The sequence below is a fragment of the Caenorhabditis remanei genome, chromosome X (genome assembly GCF_010183535.1).
Source record: "Caenorhabditis remanei strain PX506 chromosome X, whole genome shotgun sequence".
Taxonomy (NCBI): domain Eukaryota; kingdom Metazoa; phylum Nematoda; class Chromadorea; order Rhabditida; family Rhabditidae; genus Caenorhabditis; species Caenorhabditis remanei.
In genome coordinates, this window is record NC_071333.1 from 7,419,293 (window position 1) to 7,443,280 (window position 23,988).

The 23,988-nt window shown below is 38.6% G+C and overlaps 3 protein-coding genes across 3 annotated transcripts; 1 reads left to right on the forward strand and 2 right to left on the reverse strand.

Annotated features, from left to right (window-relative positions):
- Window positions 1-86: 86 nt before the first annotated feature.
- On the reverse strand, window positions 87-6,555 carry GCK72_023420 (uncharacterized protein; the record flags this gene model as incomplete). The annotated part of the gene is made up of 26 exons (XM_053735389.1): window positions 87-131; window positions 214-387; window positions 664-741; window positions 804-916; window positions 963-1,067; window positions 1,117-1,333; window positions 1,409-1,915; window positions 1,967-2,308; window positions 2,359-2,633; window positions 2,681-2,837; window positions 2,886-3,016; window positions 3,064-3,487; window positions 3,540-3,649; window positions 3,700-3,863; window positions 3,912-4,041; window positions 4,094-4,340; window positions 4,399-4,630; window positions 4,678-4,859; window positions 4,906-5,019; window positions 5,063-5,334; window positions 5,385-5,694; window positions 5,769-5,876; window positions 5,929-6,071; window positions 6,116-6,266; window positions 6,321-6,438; window positions 6,485-6,555. 26 exons carry the CDS (start codon window positions 6,553-6,555, stop codon window positions 87-89), a joined length of 4,920 nt encoding a protein of 1,639 aa, XP_053578955.1.
- A 5,712-nt stretch (window positions 6,556-12,267) lies between these two features.
- Window positions 12,268-12,983, reverse strand: GCK72_023421 (uncharacterized protein; the record flags this gene model as incomplete). Its single annotated transcript, XM_003106604.2, has 2 exons — window positions 12,268-12,788; window positions 12,932-12,983. The coding sequence occupies 2 exons, from the start codon at window positions 12,981-12,983 to the stop codon at window positions 12,268-12,270; spliced, it is 573 nt and encodes a 190-aa protein (XP_003106652.2).
- Window positions 12,984-18,963: 5,980 nt separating this feature from the next.
- GCK72_023422 (uncharacterized protein) lies at window positions 18,964-21,356 on the forward strand (the record flags this gene model as incomplete). Its single annotated transcript, XM_053735390.1, has 13 exons — window positions 18,964-19,039; window positions 19,097-19,142; window positions 19,189-19,285; window positions 19,344-19,453; window positions 19,502-19,611; window positions 19,843-19,886; window positions 19,936-20,034; window positions 20,306-20,491; window positions 20,671-20,773; window positions 20,820-20,899; window positions 20,948-21,037; window positions 21,104-21,151; window positions 21,198-21,356. The coding sequence occupies 13 exons, from the start codon at window positions 18,964-18,966 to the stop codon at window positions 21,354-21,356; spliced, it is 1,248 nt and encodes a 415-aa protein (XP_053578956.1).
- Window positions 21,357-23,988: the final 2,632 nt, after the last annotated feature.

A 23,988-nucleotide genomic window follows, 5' to 3' on the forward strand; every position in this document is an offset into this window, starting at 1 on the left:
GTATTCATGAAATGAAAATGTTGTGATGTGATGTGGGAAAATAAGTTAAGTAGATACAACGAGAAAGTTGAGCAAATAGGCCAGGCTTAGATTAATCGTTCCTGAGGTGGTAGTTTGATGACGGTTGGCATCTGAAATCAGAAGACACTATACTTTGTAGTCAAGGCTCCAAATACGTGCAAAACTAGAAAAAAATACAGAAAGAAAACGTACCGCCATTCGATTTTGTGTGAATTCGTGAGAACTGGGACTGTAATGTCCATGCATTGCATTGTTGCCTCGTATCACAAAGAAAAGAAGAAGGCATCCAAGTATAGCAAACACAATTACGACTGCTATAATTGGTCCAAACAAATAACTGATGTTAGACATGGCAGATTCTTTGATCTGAAAATAGAGAACAGTATTGTTAGGAAATGCATGACGCTTGCTGAAAAATCATTGCAGCTGGAATGAAGAAAACTTGAACAAAAAGAAACAAGCGGAGAGTGGGAAGAAATGAAAAAGAATACATGAGAATCAATTGTGACAGCTCCTTTCTTTTTTCAGTCTCTTCAGTGTCTCTTTATAAACAAATAAATGAAGAAAGCGTTTGCCGTCGCCTTTTTTCTTTTTTCTCTTCTTCACTTTCATAAAATGAGAAAAATAAAATAATTTGCTTACTCTTTGTGAACACGTCGGTCCCGTATACCCTCGGTCACACGCACACTCGTATTTTGCCACCTCGCGGTTCTTTTCAATCTGAAAAAGAATTATGGTTGATGAAATGGTGTGCTCCACTTCATTATAAAACGGAAACTCACATGAACTACAGGATTTACACATTTTCCGTGTACACAAGAGACGCTGGAAATGTTGTTTGATGACATTTGTGCGGTACATGGGTTTTTCATAGAACAGCGAGGGCCGATGAATCCTAAATATTTCAAATTAGAGGTAGTTCAAGAATTAAAACCCTATACCATTTCTGCAAGCGCATTTGTACCCTCCAAGTGTGTTGGAACATTCTCCATTAATGCAGTTATTGGGGTTCTCACATTCATTAATGTCTGTTGTACAGTTTCGACCTTAAAAATCAGATTTTTCTGAAGTGAAACTCTTGACAAAAAACCTTACCTTCATACCCTGTACCATCACAGACGCACTCGTAATCATTAATTTTATCTCTACACCTTGCACCGTTCTTACAGTAATCCAAAGCACATTCGTCAATGTTAACTTCACAATCAGCTCCCTCAAATCCAACTTCACAAGTGCATTTGTATCCGGTTAGCTTGTTCTCACAAGTGGCACCATTCAAACATGGTCCCGCTTTACAGTAGTCAATTCGTTTCTGCAAAGAAATTAATAATTTGATCTATCTCGGTAGTTTAATATTATATCTTTAAAAAAACGAGACAAATCTTACATCACAGGCATTTCCTTCATATCCAATATTGCAACTACATGTGTGTCTTTCTGGTGATAATTGAATACATTCTCCATGAACACAATCCGCTTTCAAACAGCTTCCCTCAATCTCACATCTAGTTCCCATGAAGAACTTCTGACATTCACAAGAGAAGGAGTTGTCTTCATTTGTTCTACACACACCATCGTTGTTACACGGGAAATCCAAACATGTGTTTGTTTGATATTGACAATGGGACCCTCTCCAGTTATTGTCGCAAGAACACATGGTATTGTTCCAAACTGGAGAGCAAGTGCCTCGCGAGCTACATGTATTACTTGAACACTGGTTGAGAAGTTTTTCACAGAATCTTCCAGTGTAGCCGAGTTCACACTGACAGGCAGGACCGCTGACAGTCATAACACAATGACCACGGTTACAGTCATAATGATTACACTCGTTCACATCTCGCTTTTCACATAACTGACCCGAGTACCCATCCATACAATTGCATTCAAACGCTGCCTAAAACAACAAACAGGGGTTAAGGATATCATTTATTCACATTTCACTTACATCTGTTTTCTGCATACACTGTCCAAAATTCTGGCATGGAGAATCTTTACAGCTAGTACTATATGTCACGTTGCAATGGTCACCCATCCATTGTGGTTCACATTTACAGGTAATGTTTTCTCCATTCTTCACACATTTTCCACCATTATGACATTCAATGCCTTCACATTCATCCTTTGCGTGTTCACAATGATCTCCAGTAAATCCATTGTTACATACACATTTTGCTTCATCAATTCCATCCAAACAGTATCCGTTTTTGCCGCAGTCCATGTACTTGCAATCATTCACATTTTCTTCACAATTCTCCCCGGTGAAGCCAGCTGGACATGTGCACTTTCTCTGAAAATATGGCACAACGTTGAAATGGTGATAGATCAAAAGTGACATACCTTGTTCCAGATATCGTTACAAATGCCACCATTCAAACAAGTGGAAAACAAACCGCATTGCTCTGAAGAGATACAACCAGTGCCGACAGAAGACTTTTCCGTCAGCGTCCAAACATCAGAATTCGAAGGGATTTTAGTTTTAGTAAAGGATAGTTTTGGATAGTTCCCAAGCTGAAAGTTATCCAAGCAAGCAAAAATCACATTTTTGTCTTGTTCTCCAATAAACAAAGATGCTTCAGATTTGCTTTCAGATGGAAACAGTTGGCTTGTTGAAACTGAAACAAAAAGTATATAAAACATTTCAAGAAATAAGAAATCTTACTGTAGCTCCTCTTGTCTATTGTGACTTTGAATGGATGCAACACTATCGTGTGCCATTTTCCGTCAGAAATTACAGTATCAAACTTCTGATTTAAGTTGTTGATGAGAACCAGACGTCTCTTGAAAACGAATGCAGATACAGTAGATTTTCTCACATTCTAAATAAAAATTATAGGAGATTAGTCAAAATACTCCAATTTTATTACCAGCGTGAAAATGTGACCATTCTGAGTGTGTGTCCTAATCGAAAAACTAATACTGGGAAGAGACAGTGAAATTTTCGATTCATAGTTGTAGTTGAGTTTGCTTCCATTGGATATTGTTATTGGGAAAACGCCTTAATATGAAAAATTGCAAAACAAACTATCAAACAAATTCGCTTACAATAGTAGCCGTTATCTGCGTTTTCGCATTTTGATCCGTTCATACATTTGGCTTCTCTACAGAAGTCAATCTTGTCGCAATGTTTTCCAGTGGAACCATCAGAGCAGGTACATACAAAATCATTGAATGTTTCCGAACATTCTCCGTGTTTGCAAACATTGCTATTACACATCGGATCAGATACAGCACCTTCAATGACATTCTGGGTCTTCTCCATTTTTCCAATTTTCTCGATCGTAAGTGAAGTTGGATGTATGACCACTGATTTGTGATTTAGTTGAATATCTTGAAAATAACCTTTGTAGAATTCTGAGTCTGTTGCAACTATGTTTGATGCACCAATCACAATGTCATCTACATAAAATTCCTGTGACATGCGCGAGGTAATTGGTTCGGAACACTCAGTCAAATCGTCGATAATGATCTAAATGGTTAGTTGTTTGTAAAAGAATTCTGATGTTTCACACGATACACACCTGTCGTCTGTTTTTGTCCACAAATATTTGTACATGGTGCTCTTCATTGTCATCAACTCGGTTTTTACTGGTGAATCCGATTTCTCTACGACCGTCTGTTCGGTATCGGACTATAATAAAAGGGATATTCATTATCTATTTAGCAGGTTGGTTGACTCACCCGAAATGAGACCGCCAGCAATTTTCACAACGAGATAATTAGTCAGAACATCTGCGTCGTGCTTCTCGCCAATATAGAACATAACAGCATCGGGTTTTTCGGAACGCATTAGAAAACTCAATTCGATTTGGTTGCGGAGCAGGTGGTTTTCCGTTTCGCTTGTGCTGAATGTTCACAAAACCGTTTGAATCTACTACGTGTTCAACAAATACCTCAAATGCACAATTGATGGTTGATCCAAGTGACCAAACGTGGTTTTAGGGAGGAAATAAGCGCAGTTTGGTTTAAGAAACGGTGGTTTACACTTGCAACTTGAACTTTCCCAATGGTCAACACAGACTCCTGAGAGATTGAATTTCTGATAAAACTCGTTTAAATTATAAACAAATCTTACCATCATTCTGGCAGTATGCTCTGGAACATTGTTCACTTCGTGTGCAGCCCTTACGAATTTCAATAGCTCTCTTGCTGTCGGTGAATATGATGAGTTCCCCATCAACACGGACATCAGCCATACAGCCAATAAAGTGGTTAACACCGGAAACCTTTCCGAATCTTGTAAGAAAAACTTCAAGCTGTCCATTCAGTGTCTTTTGAACAAGTTTGAAACCGTTTTCATTGAGCACTTCAATTTCGATTTTCTGGAAAACAACAAAAATGAAGTTAGCTGCAGGAAAATTCAGAAAACTTCAAACTCACTTCATTATCTCCTTTCACGGAAACAGTATACCAATTTGCATCGTTGATTTTCATTGGCAGTAAATGAGTCATGAAATTTCCAGTGATGTTAAAAACAAGATATCCTGACATCAATTGAATTGAGAGTATTTTTTCACCAAGTATGTTTTCACTGCTAGCTAAATGAGTGTTCTCGACAGTTGTGCGGAACGAAAATTCAAGTTCATACGCAACATTTTCAAATGATGAAGTTCTGGAAGATTTGAAATTAAGACTTGTGATAGTTTATAAGAAACATACCCAAGCGAAAATTTGGAACTCTGATGAATATACAAACTTTTTGCAGTGAATGTTGCCGATGTCACCATCTCACACTTTTGTCCGAAGTGCCCGATTTCACATCCACATTCGGCCGTAATGTTCATCTTATCTCCGATCTGGGAACAAGATTGGCCTGCTGGGCAGGTAACTTTTGCACATTTCTGAAACTCGAAAGTTTGTATTTTGCTAAACTAGTGTAAAATTTACGTTATGTCTTTGATCACATTTCTGTCCAAAATATCCTTCTTGGCATACACAAACTGGTCCTGATTCTGTTTCAAGACATTTCGAAGAGTTCAAACAGTCTTCGCATGTCATTTCCTATAATGAGAACAAAGTCAAAAGTTTAAAATAAGCAACTCACAGCATTTGCCAGTTGCTGCATTCCAGTAGTCGTGAAAGTTGGGAATGTTCCAAGTGTAGGAATTGGTGTAGATGGTTCCTCCAATGCTTCACAGTGAACTCCGGCAAATCCTTGAATGCAATGACAGAAATACTGACCGTCGGCATCCTGGCATGTTCCTCCATTCTGGCACGGGTTGACAATGCAACCAGATTTTGGTTCACAAAATGGCGCATCGAAGCCTTCTGGACAGTCACAGTATGGTTCAGAGTCTGCTCCAAGTTTACACACTCCTAAAAACAAAACTAGATTTGATTCTTAAGTATTTTACTAAAAATGATACCTCCGTTCTGGCATCGAATGTCGGTGCATGTTGGGTGAGATCTATAGGAACTGCTGATTTCACAATTACTTCCATTAAACCCTTCTGGACAATCACAAATCGTAGCAGTCAGGGAGAACACACATTTTCCACCATTTTTACAATCTTGCCCATTAACCAAGCATTCCACCGGCTCTCCACAATAGACACCAGTCCAATGAGGCAGACAGAAGCAGGTGAACAGATTCTGACCGTCATCAACGCAGTGACCCCCATTAAGACATGGCTCAAGATCGCATGGACGAGTTTTCAACTCCTTACAGTCGGTACCCTGCAATTAAACGATAGATTGGACAAGAAACGACGGCGATGTCGGTTCGCAAGGATTATCACAGGTGTACGTACCATAAAACCTGAAGGACATTCGCATTGCGTGGTCGTAGTCGTCCCGTTTACGAGTGAACAAACATGAGCCGGGTTTTCGCAGGTACAAGCGATAAGCGGGTCGTTGACCTGGAATAATTAAAAAGTGTCTTGACAATATTGAAAAATGATTGATACAAACCTTAGTTTTAATTTCACAAAGGTCTCCTTCAAACCCTTTGGCACATTGGCAAGTCAAGTTTGATCCATCAGAAACGCATTGCCCGTTGTTTTGACAGTAATCCGAAGTACATTGTTTTTTGTCTTGAACTTCACAGTACTTGCCTAAAAATTTGAAAAGATTGATTCACCACTTTCTTTTTAATTACCCGAAAATCCTTTCAAGCAAACGCAATTGTAACCACCCGTCAAATTTTCACATTCCGCTCCATTTTGACAAAAATTTTCTTTGCACAGATCTTCCTCAATTTCACAATGATCTCCATGGAACCCGGGTGAACATTTACATTGAACCTCGTTCTAGAAAAAACAAATCATTTTTTCATAATATATATCGGTGATGTTTGCACTTACGTTCTCCGCTACACAAGTACCGTTATTTTGACAAGTGTATGTTGCGCAAGGAGGCAGCGGTAGACTGGTGGTATTCCCGTTCTGACAAAAGTATGATCCATCGGCTCCTTTTATGCACCTATAAAAACTAGCAACCATTTGTTTTCTGATGAGGTCATGTATACCTTTCATCTTCTTCACATTGCGGTGAGCACTTTTGAGCGTCCGCAACTAAAATATCGCAGAGCGATCCCATCCATCTTTCAGTGCACTGACAAGTTTCTTCGCCGAATGTGCCTTTCAAGCAGTTGCCATGTAGACAATGCAATGAACAATTATCCTGACATAATAACCCGCTAAACCCTTGTGGACATTCACACTGGAACATTCGAGTTTCATCATTTACTGTGCAAGTTCCACCGTTGAGACATGTGTTCCGGCTACACGCTCTGTCAGATAGTGCTGCAAGAATAAAAACGTTGTAATTGACAGCCAGCGGTATTAATCCATCTTAATGAAAATGATGGATTGGCTTTTCGTTGCCTATGTCTATGGATTCTCAATGTCAGCTCTAAGAGAAAGATGTACTGAATGGGTAAAACCGAAGAGTAATTCTAGTTTCATTTTGTTAGTTTTTAACCAAAGACTATAAAACTGTTTTTGAGAAATTTATCGTTTATCAAATTACACTCACTTATCTGAACTTCCTCATTTCAAATCGAAAATGTTGTTTTGGTTCTATCAACTAATTGTAACACCTATCATCATTGAAAATGGAACAAATCTATCTATTCGCTTATTACAATTGACAAGACAAGGACGAAAAACGTGAGACCACTACGATATAATGACATCATCCTATCTTCTTTTCGATCTCAATTTGTACTTACTTACCATTTGTAACGAGGGTACAAAATAATAGAAAGTGTTGATATTTCATGAGTGGATCATCCGAGGAGAGATGAGTTGAATGCAAATGGAAATGACAGTTGTTGGTGGTGGTTGTGTGGTGGCAGCTAGTCGAATTGTTGAAAAAAGGTCGTTTGCCGCTTGATTGTTCTGTACCGGCGCTTTGCGAGAGAGGACCTAGAGAGCCAGGTGTATTGTCGGATAATAAGCAGGTAATTAGAACGGAAGAGGAAAGAGGTAGAAGGAAAAGAGGGTGGAGAGACGGATTGGCACGACAATCACGGAGAAGGGACAACGGCAATCCGGTGTCCAACCTGGGGTCAACTAGCTGATGATCGCGCACACGCGTTGACGGATTTGGTGCTGTTTTGGCGGAAAACGAGGGTTGACTAGATATGCAGACGATTTTCCACGATGACTAGTTATTCGGCCCTTTTTCACGTTCATCTCTTTTATCCGACACGCATCCAGAAGGAAAAAACGACATGGAAGCGAAAAAAGGACAGTGTGTTTGTCCTGTTATGCGGAAAGAGGAAAACTATTGGACTGGAGGATATCCATTTGATGTGTGTATGTACATTTACATTTCGAGTGAATTCGAACAAAATTTTAGAAGCGAAAAAAGAGTTTAGTAGTTCCGTTTGAATTGGTTTCGAGGATTGATGAGAAAATTGAGGTGAGGGAAAGGTGGAATTGAGCTGAACGATTGACAAATGACCGTTTAGGAGAGCTATTTGAGAATTGTGAATAGCAAAGTGGTAAGAAGAATTGGTAGCGAAAATTTGGAAAAGAAAACTATGAATTTTCTATAGAACATTAGTTGTATTCTTAATATGTTACAGATGAAAACCCGTTTTCTAGCTCCATTTTGTTTCAACAGTAAAATTGTATTATGAAAACATAAACAGACTAGCCGGATGTCGCGCGAGTGACTCTATCTCTACTTATGGTATTATCTGGAGACTTTGCAAAAAACGGCACACATACACAGAAATAATGTAGATGTGCATGATACGCGCAACCAGTATCTCTCTTCTCTCTATCTATTGGTGTATACACCTTTTATTTTTTGAATATGCCGCATGTGTGGTGGTCAGTAATGTGTTGTATGTCAGTCAATAAAAAACCTCATAAGACAAAACAAGACGCGCGGTTTAAGGTCATGGAAACGACCCCCGCCGGAGCATTGGTATTGATAACAGTGTACACAAGAGTTTTGAAAAGAAGGCAGAACAATTGGCAGATTGGAAGAAAGAGAGGGCACTTGATGGACTGAGAAAAATGAATGAAAAGTGCGTGGACGACCGGAATATGGTGCATTAGGAGGAACATGTGTATTTGTTTCGAGGTGTTTCCGGTTTTGGAGTGAGGAGAGGATGAGCAAGATAATAGTTGACAATAAGAAATTTGTGAACTACTCCGAGAGAGCGTTTTCCACTGTCAGGAAAAATAAAAACAGTATAACTAGTGTAATAGTTAAACACTAGAAACAATAATTTTGTGCTTATCTTGTTTCAAAATTTATTGAATCCGACATTGTTTGAAACAAACGTAGTATCTAAAACAAATCTGTTTTGAAAATGTATGCAAAAATTAGAAAAATGGAAATACTTGAAACCAACTGGTGATGACATTCAATTATTACTATAGAGCACAAAGTATCAAGTAGGCATCAAATTGAGCAAACCAAAATAGATAAGAGTAAGCTACCCAATTCTCAATAAAGAGACAGTAGACTCATCAAGATCTCCAAAAGCACAGAAACAACACTTGAGTTTGGGATATGACTTTGTTTGGGCAAGCGCCTGCGGTGGGTGTCTCTCCTCTTTTTCCATCTTTCAAGACTTCCTGCGGGCTCCCAGAGCACTCCCCTTTTCTCTCCCGGTGACTGAGGGAACACAGTCAGAGCCACTTAAAGAGCCGCTGTCCAGCAACTTCTTGAGTTCGCGCACCAAAACGTTTTGTACTGTAGCGGCGCGGAAAAAGGAAGGGGAGATGAATCGAGTATACAAAAGCGGGTTCGCAAGTGGATGCTTTTTGAAATGGTCACTTGGTTGTTTCGAAATTGTTAGCACGTTCTCGTTTTACCTCAAGTCGCCGCCACCCGCCGACTGTCTCGACATCCTCAGCAACTTGTGTTTCTCTGTTAATTAACTACGTTTACCGATTCGTTTGCTCTAATTTTTGTTCTTCAGACACTCACGTCCTCCTCTTCGATTCACACAGTGGTCATCGGCTTCTTCACACTGTTTATTTGTTCAAGTGCGTTAATGAATAAAAACCTAAAAATAAAGGAGTCTCAATGAGTGGGTGCAATCAGACCACCCACTGGGGAAAAGCAACTTCTTGTAATTCGATACCACTGTTGTCGGTGCTCATGCCTTGTTCAATACGTACAGATTTCAAGACTAAAAATCATAAGATCATTCGAAGGACACAAATAGTCTATCGTTCGATTTGTCGAGTATCAGACGACCTTCTTCGAAATTAATTACCTGTTAAATTCATTAAGATAACAACGCTTTTAGAAGGACAAACAGTATGTTTTACCTTTGAACGTGACTTTGAACGACACGAAAAAACCTGTGAACATTGAGTGTCCTAATTGAAGTGTTTAGATTGCAACCGCTAAGAAACACATTTGGGTTTTTGCGAGCTTCGTGAACTGTGACCAATAAAGGAAATATTTGACACAAAAATTTCTAAAAATGGAGAGAATACCTACAGTAGGATGTTGAGAGAAATGTATGATTTTTTATATGAATCGATTCAGATTCCCAAGAAAAAAAGAAAATTATTTTGGAGTCGCGCCCGAATATTAGTCTGAAGTGAGTTTTGAGACATGAAAGAGCCATAAATCACTTCTCGTCGGAAGTTTTTCTGTGCATTTTAATAGAAATTCTCCTCGTCGTGGTCGTGAAAGAAATAAAAATCTTACATTTTGAAATAGTAGAATGAATTAATGAATTTTGATTTTACAAACTTTATCAAGATATTGGTCCCTCGTTATTTTTCTTTGTGCGTCATGAAGTTGACCGGTTACTTATAATGTTGACAATGATACTTCAAAAACACGACACCTTTAAAGATTCCAGAATGTTGTTTTTGTCATGAGTGCATAAACAATTTTCATAAGTTTTCTATGAATGAAATCATAAATCTTGACTTTTCAACATGTTTTTATACCTGGAAAACATTTCAGACGAAGTGATGATTGTTTTCATATCTATACAGTTTTTAGATGACTCGACATACGATATGACTTGAATTTGGATTTGTAGTAAATAAAAACAGAGATTGTAATGTTTTCAGGAATCATGGAAGAGCGAAACTTTTGAACTGTTTGAAAAAATAATTGAAGATTTTTTTCAGATATTGGCTTTGTGGTTTGACATATTCACAATTACTGTGTGTGATAATGAAAGATAGAAATAACAATAGAAAATATGTTAAACTAGATTACTTTTGATTTTGTTGCTTACATTAATGAATTGCCCTTAAAGAAAGTTTGCTTGAAACCTTGGAAAAATTACTGTGCATTTGAAAATGAATCGGAGCAAGAAAAATATTTAAAAAAAAACATATGTTTGTAATTGAATTCTTCAAGAAAATTTTGAATAAAAAGAACTGGTAAAGTTCAGTACATGACAACATTTTCTTCTGCGAAAATATTACTTCTAGCGGTTTGCTGTCTTTTGCTCAAAGCTCCAAATACGTCTACAACTTCAGCTGAAGATTTGACAAACAGAACCTGAAAAATTACTGATAACTCATTGATTTTTATTCACATTCATTTCTGCGAAGTGAGCTAATTTCTAATATATCATTCCGAAAGCATACTGTAGACATGAAAGAGAATCGGCGGTCACTCATTCAGCAATCTTACGCCCAGTTCCGTGCGTTTTTCCTATTGGCCTTATTTTGATATCATTCCTACAGTATTCGGACATTTATCAAACGTAAACGTCTTGTTTTCGTAGTAGCAGTGAGATTCCGGTTTCAGAATGTGAAAAACAGTAACACCTGCGGAATTCTCCGACTTTCGAAAGTTGTTCGGAACTTGGTACTCATGCCACACCTTGTTTCTTTCGCAGAATATTGTTTGTGCGGACAAGTGTTGACATTTTTGTAAGCAGGAGAGAAGAACATGTTCAAGGCGACAGAAAAATGAAAATGATATGATGATAATACTGCTTCTTCTTCATCTTTCCGATGTGTGTACGTCTTCAAAGAGCGAGCCATTCATCAAAAGAAACTTCATCTACGAATCTCGTTCTATCGTAATCATACATCAGAAGCCCGCGACGGCGACGAAGGAAGAATAGAGAAGATGAAGAACGGAAAAGGAAGAAGCGGAGATTTTCGTTAAGCGTTTGATCGTACGATACCTTCACACACAATCTATTTTTGTAGATGGAAAGATGTATCACTTTCTTCTACGATCTTAATTCTCTTCTTTAGAAGATACGCATGATTACTGTATGTGTTTAACAATTTGTCTTATTGTCGTGTGAAATGTCAAAAAAGAGAGAAATGAATGATTCAATAGTTTTATTAAACTTCATTAGTAATTGATAATTCAAGTACTGAAGAATGATTTCATTATTTGGTATTGTATTTGTCATAGTGGTACACAGTACTGAATTAACAATTTACGGTTTAGGTAAATACACCAAAGACACAAAGCTGAGAAATGAAAAACGGGGAAGCAGATATTAATCAGTTATCCAGCGATAATTTCCTTCCAATCCGCTGCGATAACTGATTAACCAGTTATCTAGCTATTTTAAAAGCTTTCAAAAGTTTGTACACGATTCAAGATGTCGAGATCTTAAATAGCTTAGCGAATCGGGAGGAGGGCCAATTAAAAAATTAAATAATTGCACTAGGGTGCGAGCTCAAAACAATGTTGGGGTGAAGAGGGGTGAAAAGAAAGAGAGAAAACAAGGGTTAGAAAGGGGAGAGGTCTCACCTAGGCAAAAACATTGCATGTCTTAAAGGCCCCTTAAATAGGAACGGCTTTGCTATTTACAAAATTAACAACAAAAAGAGGGGAAAATTAATACTGGACTGGAGTGAACATGGTGCACTTCGAGTACCAACGTTGGCAGGTAGCGGCCATTGAAGCAGACGATGGTGGGTTGCACATTTGGTGGACCTTTGGATGAGTGTGAGCACACTTGCATTCATCGGTACAATGGGTGGCAACGCATTCTGGAGTACAGGTGGCGACGATGGCGGCGGTGAGACGAGTTGTCTGTGGAGCAGTTCTTGAAGAAGAGGAAGAGTGGATATGAGCTGCCTTGCGCTCGTCAGCAATTGGCAAATCGAGGTTGGCGAAGTCATTTCCTCTTGGAAGAATTGGTGGCATCACGAGTGGTGCTCCGAGGTCTGGAAGCTCGACGAGTCCGGCCTTTCCAACTGCGCAGTGCTTTTCGTAAGCTGGGCAGAATTTGGAGACCTTTCCGTAGAGAGCACGTTCGATTGGTCCTGATTCATCTCCACAGTACTTGTTGTAGTGCTCGATGTGCTTGATGCAATAGCGATCAGAGGCTTCACGGCGAATTCGGACAGGGTTGGCTGAAAAAACAAGAATTAGACAACTGTTTCAATAAGATGATAAGAACAAAAAATTACAAAATAAAGATAAGGAAGAACATGAGTTCAATGAACATGTTACTAACTATACTATCTAGGTGGTGATTATATGTAAATGTGCTTACCTTGTGCCAAGACAATAACTATAGCGATAGCGGCGACGGTAGTAAAATTCATGTTTTGAAGCGGTGCTTTTGTGAGATTCAATTGCTTGATCTCGCAAGTCGAAACTGCGTGTCGATCTTCAGAAATCGACCACTTTTATGTGTTCGAGAGAACTCCGCCCTTTTTTTCAACAAGACCGCCCTTCCTTGTCTGCGTGCGCGAGTCGTAGGAAGCCGACGCCCCACCCCCTATCTTTCAAAGTGAGGAGGACGTCGACTAAACTGATAAATCTAAAAATATCATCACGGCCACCACTGATAGGAACTGATATGAAGGCGACTAAAGAAGATGTAGAGGAAATAGCACCGTCGGAGTGTAGAGGGTTTCGGCGGATGATGGATGGTATCTCTAATGATCGCCGTATGGTTAGAGTGGAGGAGAAGCCAGCGTCGCACGCAGTTTTCTGAAGATGCAGGCAGTGGTCGAAAAAGATAAAGATGATGTGAGAACTGTTGAAGATGTTGAAGATGGGGCACGTCGAGGTCGAAGATGTGTTTCGATCCTTCCGTAGGAAACAAACATCTCCGTGGTGCGCTCAAACTCACTCGACTCGTGATAGTTGACTAAAATGGGATAAGAAAGACACAAATAATGCACTCGTTTTCTCTCCGGGAGGCTTCAAATGGCTATTTTCGTCCTCAGTCAGTGTCTTCTTTATCAAACCGTCATGCGGAACACAGACTATGTACTACAACTGACCGTAATCATCGTTATAGTCATCGCTTTCATGTTGACTTGTTTCAAGCATTCTGTGATTTTTGAGACCTATTGTTCTCGATTGTACGGAAGTAAAATGACCAAAACAATTTTGCGGTCAAGGCTTCAGTTGAGAGTGTAACATGGTTGGACCCATAAGCTGGACTTTTGAAACAACGGATTCCTTTAATGAATGAAGCGTTTTGTCAGCCATTCGACGAATCACTTCTAGAAACTGAACTTAGTAGCCGTTTCATAAGTTCTGCTTATTGTAGTCATAGTCCGTGTGGCTTCATGACTTACGTCACCTTTTGAAGTTGATCTCATGGTTCGACGGATAGTTTGTGTCTTCAACGACTGAAGAGTCGTAAATCTCACAAGGACTCTTCTTCTCACGGGGTTTATCTGAAAGATGTGTCAGATGATCTTCGCTCGGACAAATCTTCGACTCAATGTTTACAGTAATTTCGTAATAGTTCTCTTGCTTATTGTTATTCTTATCCTGTTCCGCACAAATCTTACTTTCATCCTCATTGAATTCAAACGGTATGCATCTTGTTTTCACAGTTTTCACTTCCCGACCAACGCTGGACCTACCGTAATCGTTGCCAACAAACAGTTCTTTGAGACATTCAGGTTCCCATCGTCCGGATTTAGCTACTTACCTTGAGACATGAAAAATGTTATTTTTCGAAACAACTATTTTCTTACTACTAAACTCTGACCGAAAACATGACCTTTACTACCCCGAGTGTCATTCATTCATCAAGACACTTCTAGAAAAACGTCTTTTTTTGTTTCACTCCTGTTGATGGATCGTGGTCGACCTCCAACATCTTCCGTATCTCCTGACTTTTAATGGTCGAGGACATCTATTCAAATCTAAATTTGGAACTCTCCGTTTGAACTTTGGCAACTTTGAATGACGCCGGCTTCTCGAAACTTCCATTCTGTTTCCAGATAAGCTTTCTCTTCCATTCAAACAGTCATAGTGTAAACACACGTAAACAGGGAGAAAGCGTGAGAAAGCCCTCTCGAACTTTGTGTTCTCAGGGTGCGGCTTCTGCTTCACGTTGCCGTCAAAACTAACACGCGTTTTTCGTTTTTGCTGGCTCATGAATCTAAATGTTTTTCGTGACAGTGTGTTCTTGTCAGTGTGTTTTACTGTTTGGATGTTTGGATAGTACTGTTGTGAAATTGAACATCTTTGAAAGTCAGAATACGACCAGACAAGACATTTGAAAGAAAAGCGCATGGGCAGTGTCTGTAACAATGAGAACCCAACTCGGAATGTTGTTATTGAGTCTTTTCGTAGAACAGAAATACTGATCTTCTCTTCGCCAAGGACACTAGTAGTACGGTAGGTGGAGAAACTTCTCCACCGATCCGACTAGTAAATACCTATCAACTAACAGTTTGAACACAAGAGATAGGAGTTATGCAACAAAAAACATCATGAAAAGTCGAGTCGGTGCGTACGGTAGGAAGTGTAGTGAGTGATATAAGAAGTGACTAGTTGAGAAAATGGGAACCATGTTTTCGAATTGCTTCTTGATCTTTCTAAATCGGATATTTTTGACCCTGAAAGCATACTATGACTTCTGCAGACCACAAACGTAGTAAGAAACCGATTGGGAATCTCTGAGGAGATGAAATCATATTCATGTTTTGGTTCGTATACTTCTAGCACAAAGAAGGCGTTTTGGACCAGAAACTAATAATAATGAATATGATAGAAAATATAAACATACTCACTTTTGGAGTACTGGTTTGAAGAAACTGTCCTGGAATTTAAGAATAAACACTTCCTTTTTCATTATCGCTGTTTTGTGTGTTATGCACTTACTAGTAACCAACCTGTATGTGTGGTTGTTTGTCTTTCATAACATGATTGATTGCTCTGAAAACGGAACTATATGACTCAAGTTGTTCGCAGAACATCTGAAAATTCTAGAAGTACTCTTTTATATTTCTAGAACAGGTTTTGGGGTTACAGCATGAGAATGCTATGTTCTCTGCTGAACCCATGTTTTCAACTACTGCCTCTTTGCATGCTTCTTCTCTCTCTTCGTCTCTTCACTATTTGCTGCGGGTGTCTTCAAAAAACAGATTCGAATAACAAAAGAGGAACTGCAGTATATGAAACGATACATTGATAAATACACGTGTAGAATGTTATGCCACCTTCTTCTTGTCATCGTTGATTTTTTGGTCTCACCATCACCACCTCCTATAAAGATAATGTCAGTATTGAAAAAGAAGAAAAATGAGAGAGAAACCGTTCAATCATGTGGCCACATACTTACTACATGTTAAACGTTGTTGAGAAAAATTTTTGAGATATCTTATAAAAGTCATCGCAAGAATATTGTAACCAATTGTAGTCAAAAATAGAAGGAAGGAGAAAAAAATGAACAGTTTCCAGATTTAATTCCCTTCAAAATAACACTGTAATTGAAATACTGGTCTAACATTATTTGGACATCCAAATTTCAGAAACTTGAGCGAAAAAACTCAAAGAAACGTCATTCTCTTCTATAAAAAAACTCTTGCTGAATTAAAGTTTTAAAACTTGCACTAATTAAATTAATTTCAGCTAAAAACGTCTCTATTGACTTAGATGGTACACCGATACCTTAATTAGTTGTTTATTTTCCCGATTTACAGGTGTAATGTTTTTTCCTTTTATAGTCACAATGTCGGTTTGTTTTTTTTTCCAGAAAAATTCACCACTCCCGTTCCGTGAACGAAATGCAACCTAAACTTTCTGAGGGATTCCAAAAATGTACGAGTGAACAAGGAAGTTCTTTCACTTATCAGTTAACAAATTTGTGAATGACTTTGTTATCAATGTCTGTCAAAGATTGGGACAAACATACTGTAGTAGAATGAAGTAGGACAAAGGCTGAAAGAACGATCATATAAAGTTCTTTCGGTGTAATTTATGTTCATTCACTTACAAAGAACATATGGAAAAAGCCCTCATCAGATCATGTGATAATGTGATTGAACTATAAATCATGACTTTTATTAGCTTCTGTTAATTCTTATCTTCAAAATAGAACAAAATGATTTCCGAATAAATATCTCTGTTAAAACATAAAAGATATTTATGACACTCTAAAAGTTTTTATGGTGTAACAAAGATATCTGACACATTGCCGTCGTTTTTCATTGAAGAAACTTGCAGAATTCCGACTATCATTTTTGTTCATCGCGGTGACTTTTAGAGATGTGATCGTATGATGTAGTCTGACAAAACCGACTGATCTTAATGGTTTCCAACGTATTTAAAAAGTCAGTAGAGGGTGTGGTTACTTGAAACCAAGGATTGTAGCGGCGGTAAATTTTCATGAAAAGAAACAGGGATTTCTGAAAACGACCATTGGTATTACAGAAACACAACTCCTAAAGTTAATAGTTGAACAACAGGAACTAATTCTATTGTATATCATGGATCTCTCGTGAAAATATCCCGCAGAAACCTCCTTAAACCAGCCAAATACACACTCTCGCATTTTTTTCTTATCTTTTCCCTTATATCATCTAATCCAAACGTACATTTTCATTTATACACCAAGTCTGAAGTCTTGCAGTTTCTGATTCTTTTCTCTCTATTGTATCTCACAACGGACGTCTTTTGAAAGACGTGTTCATGATAGAGATAGTCGTCGTTGCAGGCTGCTTTTTGAACGTCATTTTTAACATTGATTGCAGTTGATTAATTATCTTGATTTTTGAAGGCGCAGAGAAAAACGTATAAGGTTGATGACTTTTGAAGTTTGCGTATACTCAACAGGTTGTCAATTAATTAACGGTTTTGAACTTTCTTGCAACTGATAAGAATGATGATCCAAAATACTTTTCTAAAGAAAACCGCCGTCTGTGACGCATGTGGTCACTAGATGAACGAATGGATCAACATGGTGTTTGATTTGAATTGAAGTTCAAGTAAAGTTGCACAAGAAATAAATTCTCACGTGGAGGTTTATACTACAGTTTATTTGGCAAACTGGTTCCGTCTCTGGCTTAGAAAATCTTTCAAAACAGATCTGTTGTTTTATTTCGATGAAAATCGGAAAGATTCAGGAAACGCCCTACTTTTGAAGATTTTAGAGGGGACAGAAAAAACTTGACACATAATTTTTTCAGATTTTTCAGAGCTTTCCGGCAAATGTCATTCAGTCAAGGAAATTTATTTTATTAGGCAGGAGGATATGAGCTCGGTGAAGACATCAACCACCAACACATTTCTACTTCACACTCCAGTTAATAGTTTTCTGTGCAGCCATATGTTTTTAATCCCAGTAGGAGTCTCTCCGTTAATCGTTCCGTTGTTTTCCTGTCAAATTTTGATCCGAGAGTTATCCGCCGCACCGAAGGTTATCATCTTCCTCTGTTTCCTCTTACGTTCAGATCAAACTTTGCGAAGATCGAAAATGAGAAGGATAGTGAGACAAAAAACAGTCCAACGGCCTCCGTGAGATCGGGCCGCAGGACGAAGATGGATGGGAATTTGTGCCCGCTGCCGCGCAGCAGATAAATGAGGACACGTATAGTGACAGTTTTTCGGTCGGAGAACAGTACCACTTGTTAGGGACAACATACACGAAGAGACTACTGTAGCCCGTTGATTACGCTGTGTACCTCGTGACTTTTAGAAGTGATTTTTTGAGAGAAGAGCGGAATTTCAATTACTTCAAGGCAAAAGAGGAAAATTGGAAACTATTCTGGTGCCGCAGTTAACTTGATAACGGAGAAAAATAGTTTGCTTTTGAAATGATACGTGCATGAAACAGGTCACAGTAATTATGTTTCAAAGAAAAATAGTTAGTTTTAGTACCGACCAAAATGGTAACAGAAGATGACTAAAAATATCCGGTCATTTATTTTTCAAATAAACGTGGGGACTTTATAATGTGACAAGTTATAGCAAACTTAAACATTTTCAGAATGGGAGAATGTAAAAAAGGTTGCGAATGTCTCATTAAAATAAGATCGATCTTATAATTTCATAATTCTTGAATACACATCAAATCGCTTTGAAGCGTGACTCCGGATCCCATTAACTCATGCAAAGAAAAAAATTTCAGAAGAGATAGGAAATGAAGTGAGTGCGTCCCCTCCCCAACCCAATAACTGGATAATGGGCTCGTTAATTGTTTTGTGAGCCCTCAGCTCCATCTCATCCTCTCTGATCTCTCATTGTGCTCTTCTCAAAAGCTCAAACTCGCCGGTGGTGTCCTCAGGTTCAAACGTTTTCGTTTCTCTTACTTGTAACCAGTTTTCATTTTCAATGCAATTATTCGAAATATTCATTTTTCTTCAAACGGTCACGCTTGGAATATCACAATTCACCGAACAATACCAAGGTATGACTGGTATTTAAAAATAATTGGAAAGATTTACGACTTTTCAAAATTTTATAGGATCATCGAGTAGACTGACAAGGCATCTACTTGAAAAACATAACAAGTAAGGGACCGAATTATGATTTCAACATTTAATCGTCGTTTTTCAGATGTTCTCCTCCAGATGGAAGAGTTGACATTTCTCACAACATCGAGTTGGTTCACATCATTGGGATAAATGAGTTGAATCAAAATATGCAAGTTTTGGTGTATATTGTTCAGGCAAGTGTGACAGTGTCTTGAAATTTAAAGTGAAACTTTTTAGCAATGGCAGGATACATCGTTGAGCTGGAAAACAGAAGAATTTCGGGGTATCAGGAATACTTGGTTACCCGAGAATTCAATATGGATTCCTGATATCATTGTGTTCAATACGTTTGTTTTTTTAGAATACGGAAAAGTTTTCAAATTACATAATTTCAGTCTCGAACACAAAATGTTGCTCGACGCAGTTCGCTCCCCAATCAAAGTTTCATTCACCGGAGAAGTCACATATGCGTACCCAGCAATTTACACAGTGCTTTGTCAAATTGGTGAGTGGGGAATAAGAAGAAAATCCACTTAAAAAGTCACTGTTTGAGTGCATTTCTTCTTAATGGATTGATGATATATGAGGGTCCTCCTGAATCCTCCTTTCTTTCCATTAGCTCACATTTGCGGGTGAATCCTATCAATTATCTAAAAACAACATATAGAAGTAGTTTTTTGTGGGATAGAGGAAAAAGAGATAATGTGCTCCGTTGGCCTCATCATTAATCTTTCAGGAATTGCCAACTTTCCGTTTGATGATCAAGTGTGCAAAATTCGAGTAAGACTTGACGGAGTGAACCTTGACCTCGAATATCTCATTTTTTCAGTTTGCTTCTTGGGCTTATGACGAGGACAAGATCCTGCTCAATGCATCACATAAACCATTACTCAAGAATTACGCACCCAACGAAGAGTGGGCACTTCAGGTCAGCTGGTCTTCTTTTTGATTCTTGAATTCAAGTCAGAAAAATGAAAACCCCTTTCATTTGACTTCTATCTTATTTTATTGGACGATTGGTTTTCCATAACCCTTGTACTTTAACTAACCAGCTGTAATAACAAATACTGCCACATACATTCTGTGACATTATTTACACAAAAAAAATCAGGATGTTTTATAGTATAAATTTCCGCATGATTCCTAACAATTTGAAAAAGAAATTAAGATAAAGTCAGATGATCAAATAAAAATTTCAGGATGTTGATATGGCCAGGAAAGAGTACGAACACGAAGAAACGGTTGTCAGTGAAATAATCTACTACATAAAAGTTGCCAGAAAGCCATTCTATTACTTGATAAGCCTTGTCGTACCAAGTTATATCATTTGCGTTCTTTCGATAGCCGGACTATTTGCAAGATTTTCCACAAAACATGAAAGACAGGTAAGTTTATCACGTTGAGCAGGTTTTCAACAGTTGGAAATATTTTATCTTTCACTTGTAAATCAATCATCAAGTCCTAGGAATTTTTTGTTTTCTGCGCAATTCCAACTTGAAAACTACTCATACTTCTTATTCAACATCCATACCGACAGTGTGAAACTAATGAAACTGAAATTCAGGAGCGTTTCACACTTGGAGTGACTGCAATTCTTAGTATGGCCGTGTTATCGTTGGTTGTTACCGAAAAAGTCCCACATAGTTCAGAAAGTGTTCCTCTGTTAAGTGAGTTGTTATGAATTAAGAAAATAAGAAAATCTTGTATTTTCAGTTGTGTATATGCATTTCATCATTATCATGGTAACTATTGCAACCATTTTGACGTCAACGGTGATGAGGGTCCACGCAAAAGTAAAGCATTCATTATCGTGACTACTATCAAAATTCATTTCGTTTCAGGGATTTCGAACACATTTCTTAAGCCCTCCGAATTGGATCCGAAAAGGGCTTTTCATAGCTCGGAAACACGCCGCTTTCTTTCAACAGCACGTAAGGGCTTAAACCGAAATGAAATTCTTACTAATCGTCTTTGAAAATCCCGAAATTTCAATTTAGGGACAAGTCTACATGGATATCCATACTACTGCGGAGCAGTGGGGAGAAGTGAGCCAGTGAATGTCTTAATCTTCGTCTCATACACATTTTCCAGGTGTCCCGAAGAATGGATTATCTCCTCGCTTCCGTCTTCATCATCATCATTAGTACTCCGACGCTCTACTTGTTTTATATGTGTTATCAAATGGATCATGCCACGGCCGAACGAATTTTGCTTGAAAATGCAAAACGTCGTGATCAACTTTACTACTGACAAGAGCTTCTTATCTTTCATTTTCTACAATTTATTTCACATTTCTTTTTCTTCTCTTTTTCTTCTCCACACACACACACATCGTCATTTTCAATTTTTAACAAAGTAGTCATTTGTCTTTGTCGCAATTTCCTTTCACTTTTCGTGAAGGTTCTCATGAAACTACATGAGAAATATTTTTCTCATTTTTCGTCTTTTCTTTTTCTCTGTCCATTTTTTTCAACTACAGATTAACAATAAACGCATTTTCATTTTTAGTGATGTTCTTTTTATTTTATTTTTTGTGTCCAAGATACGAATTTTCCATTTCAATTTCATCTGCTCATTTTTCGTCCGGTTCAGCTCTGTTCTCAATAGAATCGTTTTTTTTTCCACCTCTCCTTTTCTGCAGAAACGTAGAAACATATTCCCATCTACGGCAAATCTCGGGTGTGTCTTAGCACCTCATTTCCCGTCTTCGCGTCGTCTTTTCTCCAACAGACACGTACAAACAGACACACATGCACATTCATTCACGCACTGACCTCCCACACTCAACAGATACACACACACACACTCACTCAGACACACAAGAAAACGGGGACACAGGGGAAACGAGTGATACCGTAGTGACCACGCGCGCTGAGACCCCCCGAGGAGGAACACTGCTGGCGTTGAATGTCATCGGCCCCCTTTTTTCTTCCGATAATTCTCTTCTCTCACACACACACACACCAACCACTCCTCCATCGATCTAACACAAATTCTTCTTCACCAGCTATGAGTTATATGGACCAGGTAAATTTCAATTTAATAGACTCCTCTCTAGCCCGTCCATTAATTCCTACTCGAAAACTTGTACTTTTTTGGTTGATAAGAAAATGAAATCAGTTACAAGAAAAGATCAATTATTATTTTTTGGTCTCTCAAAAATGAACATCGACTAAAACTATGGGAAATTATTGCTGTTTTTCTCTTCTATCATTTCTTTCACGTTTTTCATAACTCACCAGAGTTCGCTTTTTAATTATTGCCGTTTTTCACCTCCTTCTTTACACCATCATCACATTTTCCATGCATCCGTTTTTACCGTGGGGCTACCTACGGCCATCGATTTTCTCGTATTGACACAAATTTCTTCAGCGAGTCTCCTCGTCGACACAACCATCGTCGAAAAGGGACTACTACGAACGTTCGGACGGATTTGACGAGTGTACGGGTTTCCAATAAAACATTTCTTCCTGAAGAATACGAACACAGCTGGAAGACAAAATGGAATTCTGCGCAAAATTATTCGATTTTTGCTTTTTTTTATTTAATTGCGGAGATTTGGTGATTTTTTTTGCGCGGTTGATTTTTTCGGCTGACATACGTGTTTAAAACCGAGGCGCATTTGAACAATGTCTAAAAATTGCAAAAGTACTTTTCAAAAACCCACATTTTTATTTTCAGACGAGCCCACAGATCCAGTACCATCAAAACGTTCAAGAAGTTCTCCGTCACGTAGCTACGACCCGCAAGGAATGGATCATAGGAGCACTGTCATCAGAAGTGAATACCCGATTCCCGAGCAATGTGTAGGCTTAGGTGAGTAATACAAAATGCACCATGGACAGAAAATGTATTATTTTTTTCAGTTATTGGTCGTAATGGCTCCGAGATCCATTCAATCTCACAAAGATCCGGCTGCCGTGTACAAGTGACAACGGAGCCGACAAACACTGGCTACAGGATAGTGGAGATTTATGGAGTTCCCGATAAAATCAGTCGGGCAAGAGATCTTATCAATGAAGTAATATCTCGAGCTCCTCATCAACCTCCACCGTCTCCGTTTCCTCCATCGAATGCTCTACAGCATCCGACCTCGGACCTGCCAAAAGTTACCATTGAAATTCCAATTCCAGCAGATAAATGTGGATCAATTATTGGCAAAGGGGGAGAAACCATGCGTAGACTTAGGGTAAGTCCGTTTTATCATATAAATCACAGTTAGATTCAAAGTTAAATTTTAAGTCTTCTTCAAACTGTCACATCCAGCTCATTCAAGAAAACAACATTGGTGGAATCGTTAAACCACTAAGAATTACCGGTGATCGTCAAGAAGTCGAGCATGCTCAACAATTGGTCGCTAAAATTTTGGCAGAACACGATGAGCCTCCTTCACCTGCTCTGATGGCTGGCAATGGAATAGCCACAATGTCACTGCAAGTGAAAGTTCCACGAAGCACTGTTGGCGCTATCATGGGTGTGCAAGGAGCGACCATCAAGAAATTGTCAGATGAGACAGGAACAAAGATTCAGTTTTTGCCAGATGATGATACAAAGCTTATGGAACGATCATTGGCTATTATTGGCAACAGGAGCAAAGTATATGTGGCAGCTCAGTTGATCAAGCAAATTGTTGATTCAAGCAATGACTGCGCCAACCAGGCGGTCGCGGTGAGCAAAATTTTTTAGAGCTACCGGAAATGATTTCCTTTTTTTCAGTTGTTCTACATGTCTATCCCAGCATCAAAGTGTGGACTCGTTATTGGTCGTGGTGGAGAAGTTATCAAACAGATTAACGCGGAGAGTGGTGCTCATGTTGAACTGTCACGGGAAGCCAATAAAGATCCATTGGAAAAAACATTTGTTATTCGGGGCTCGGATATTC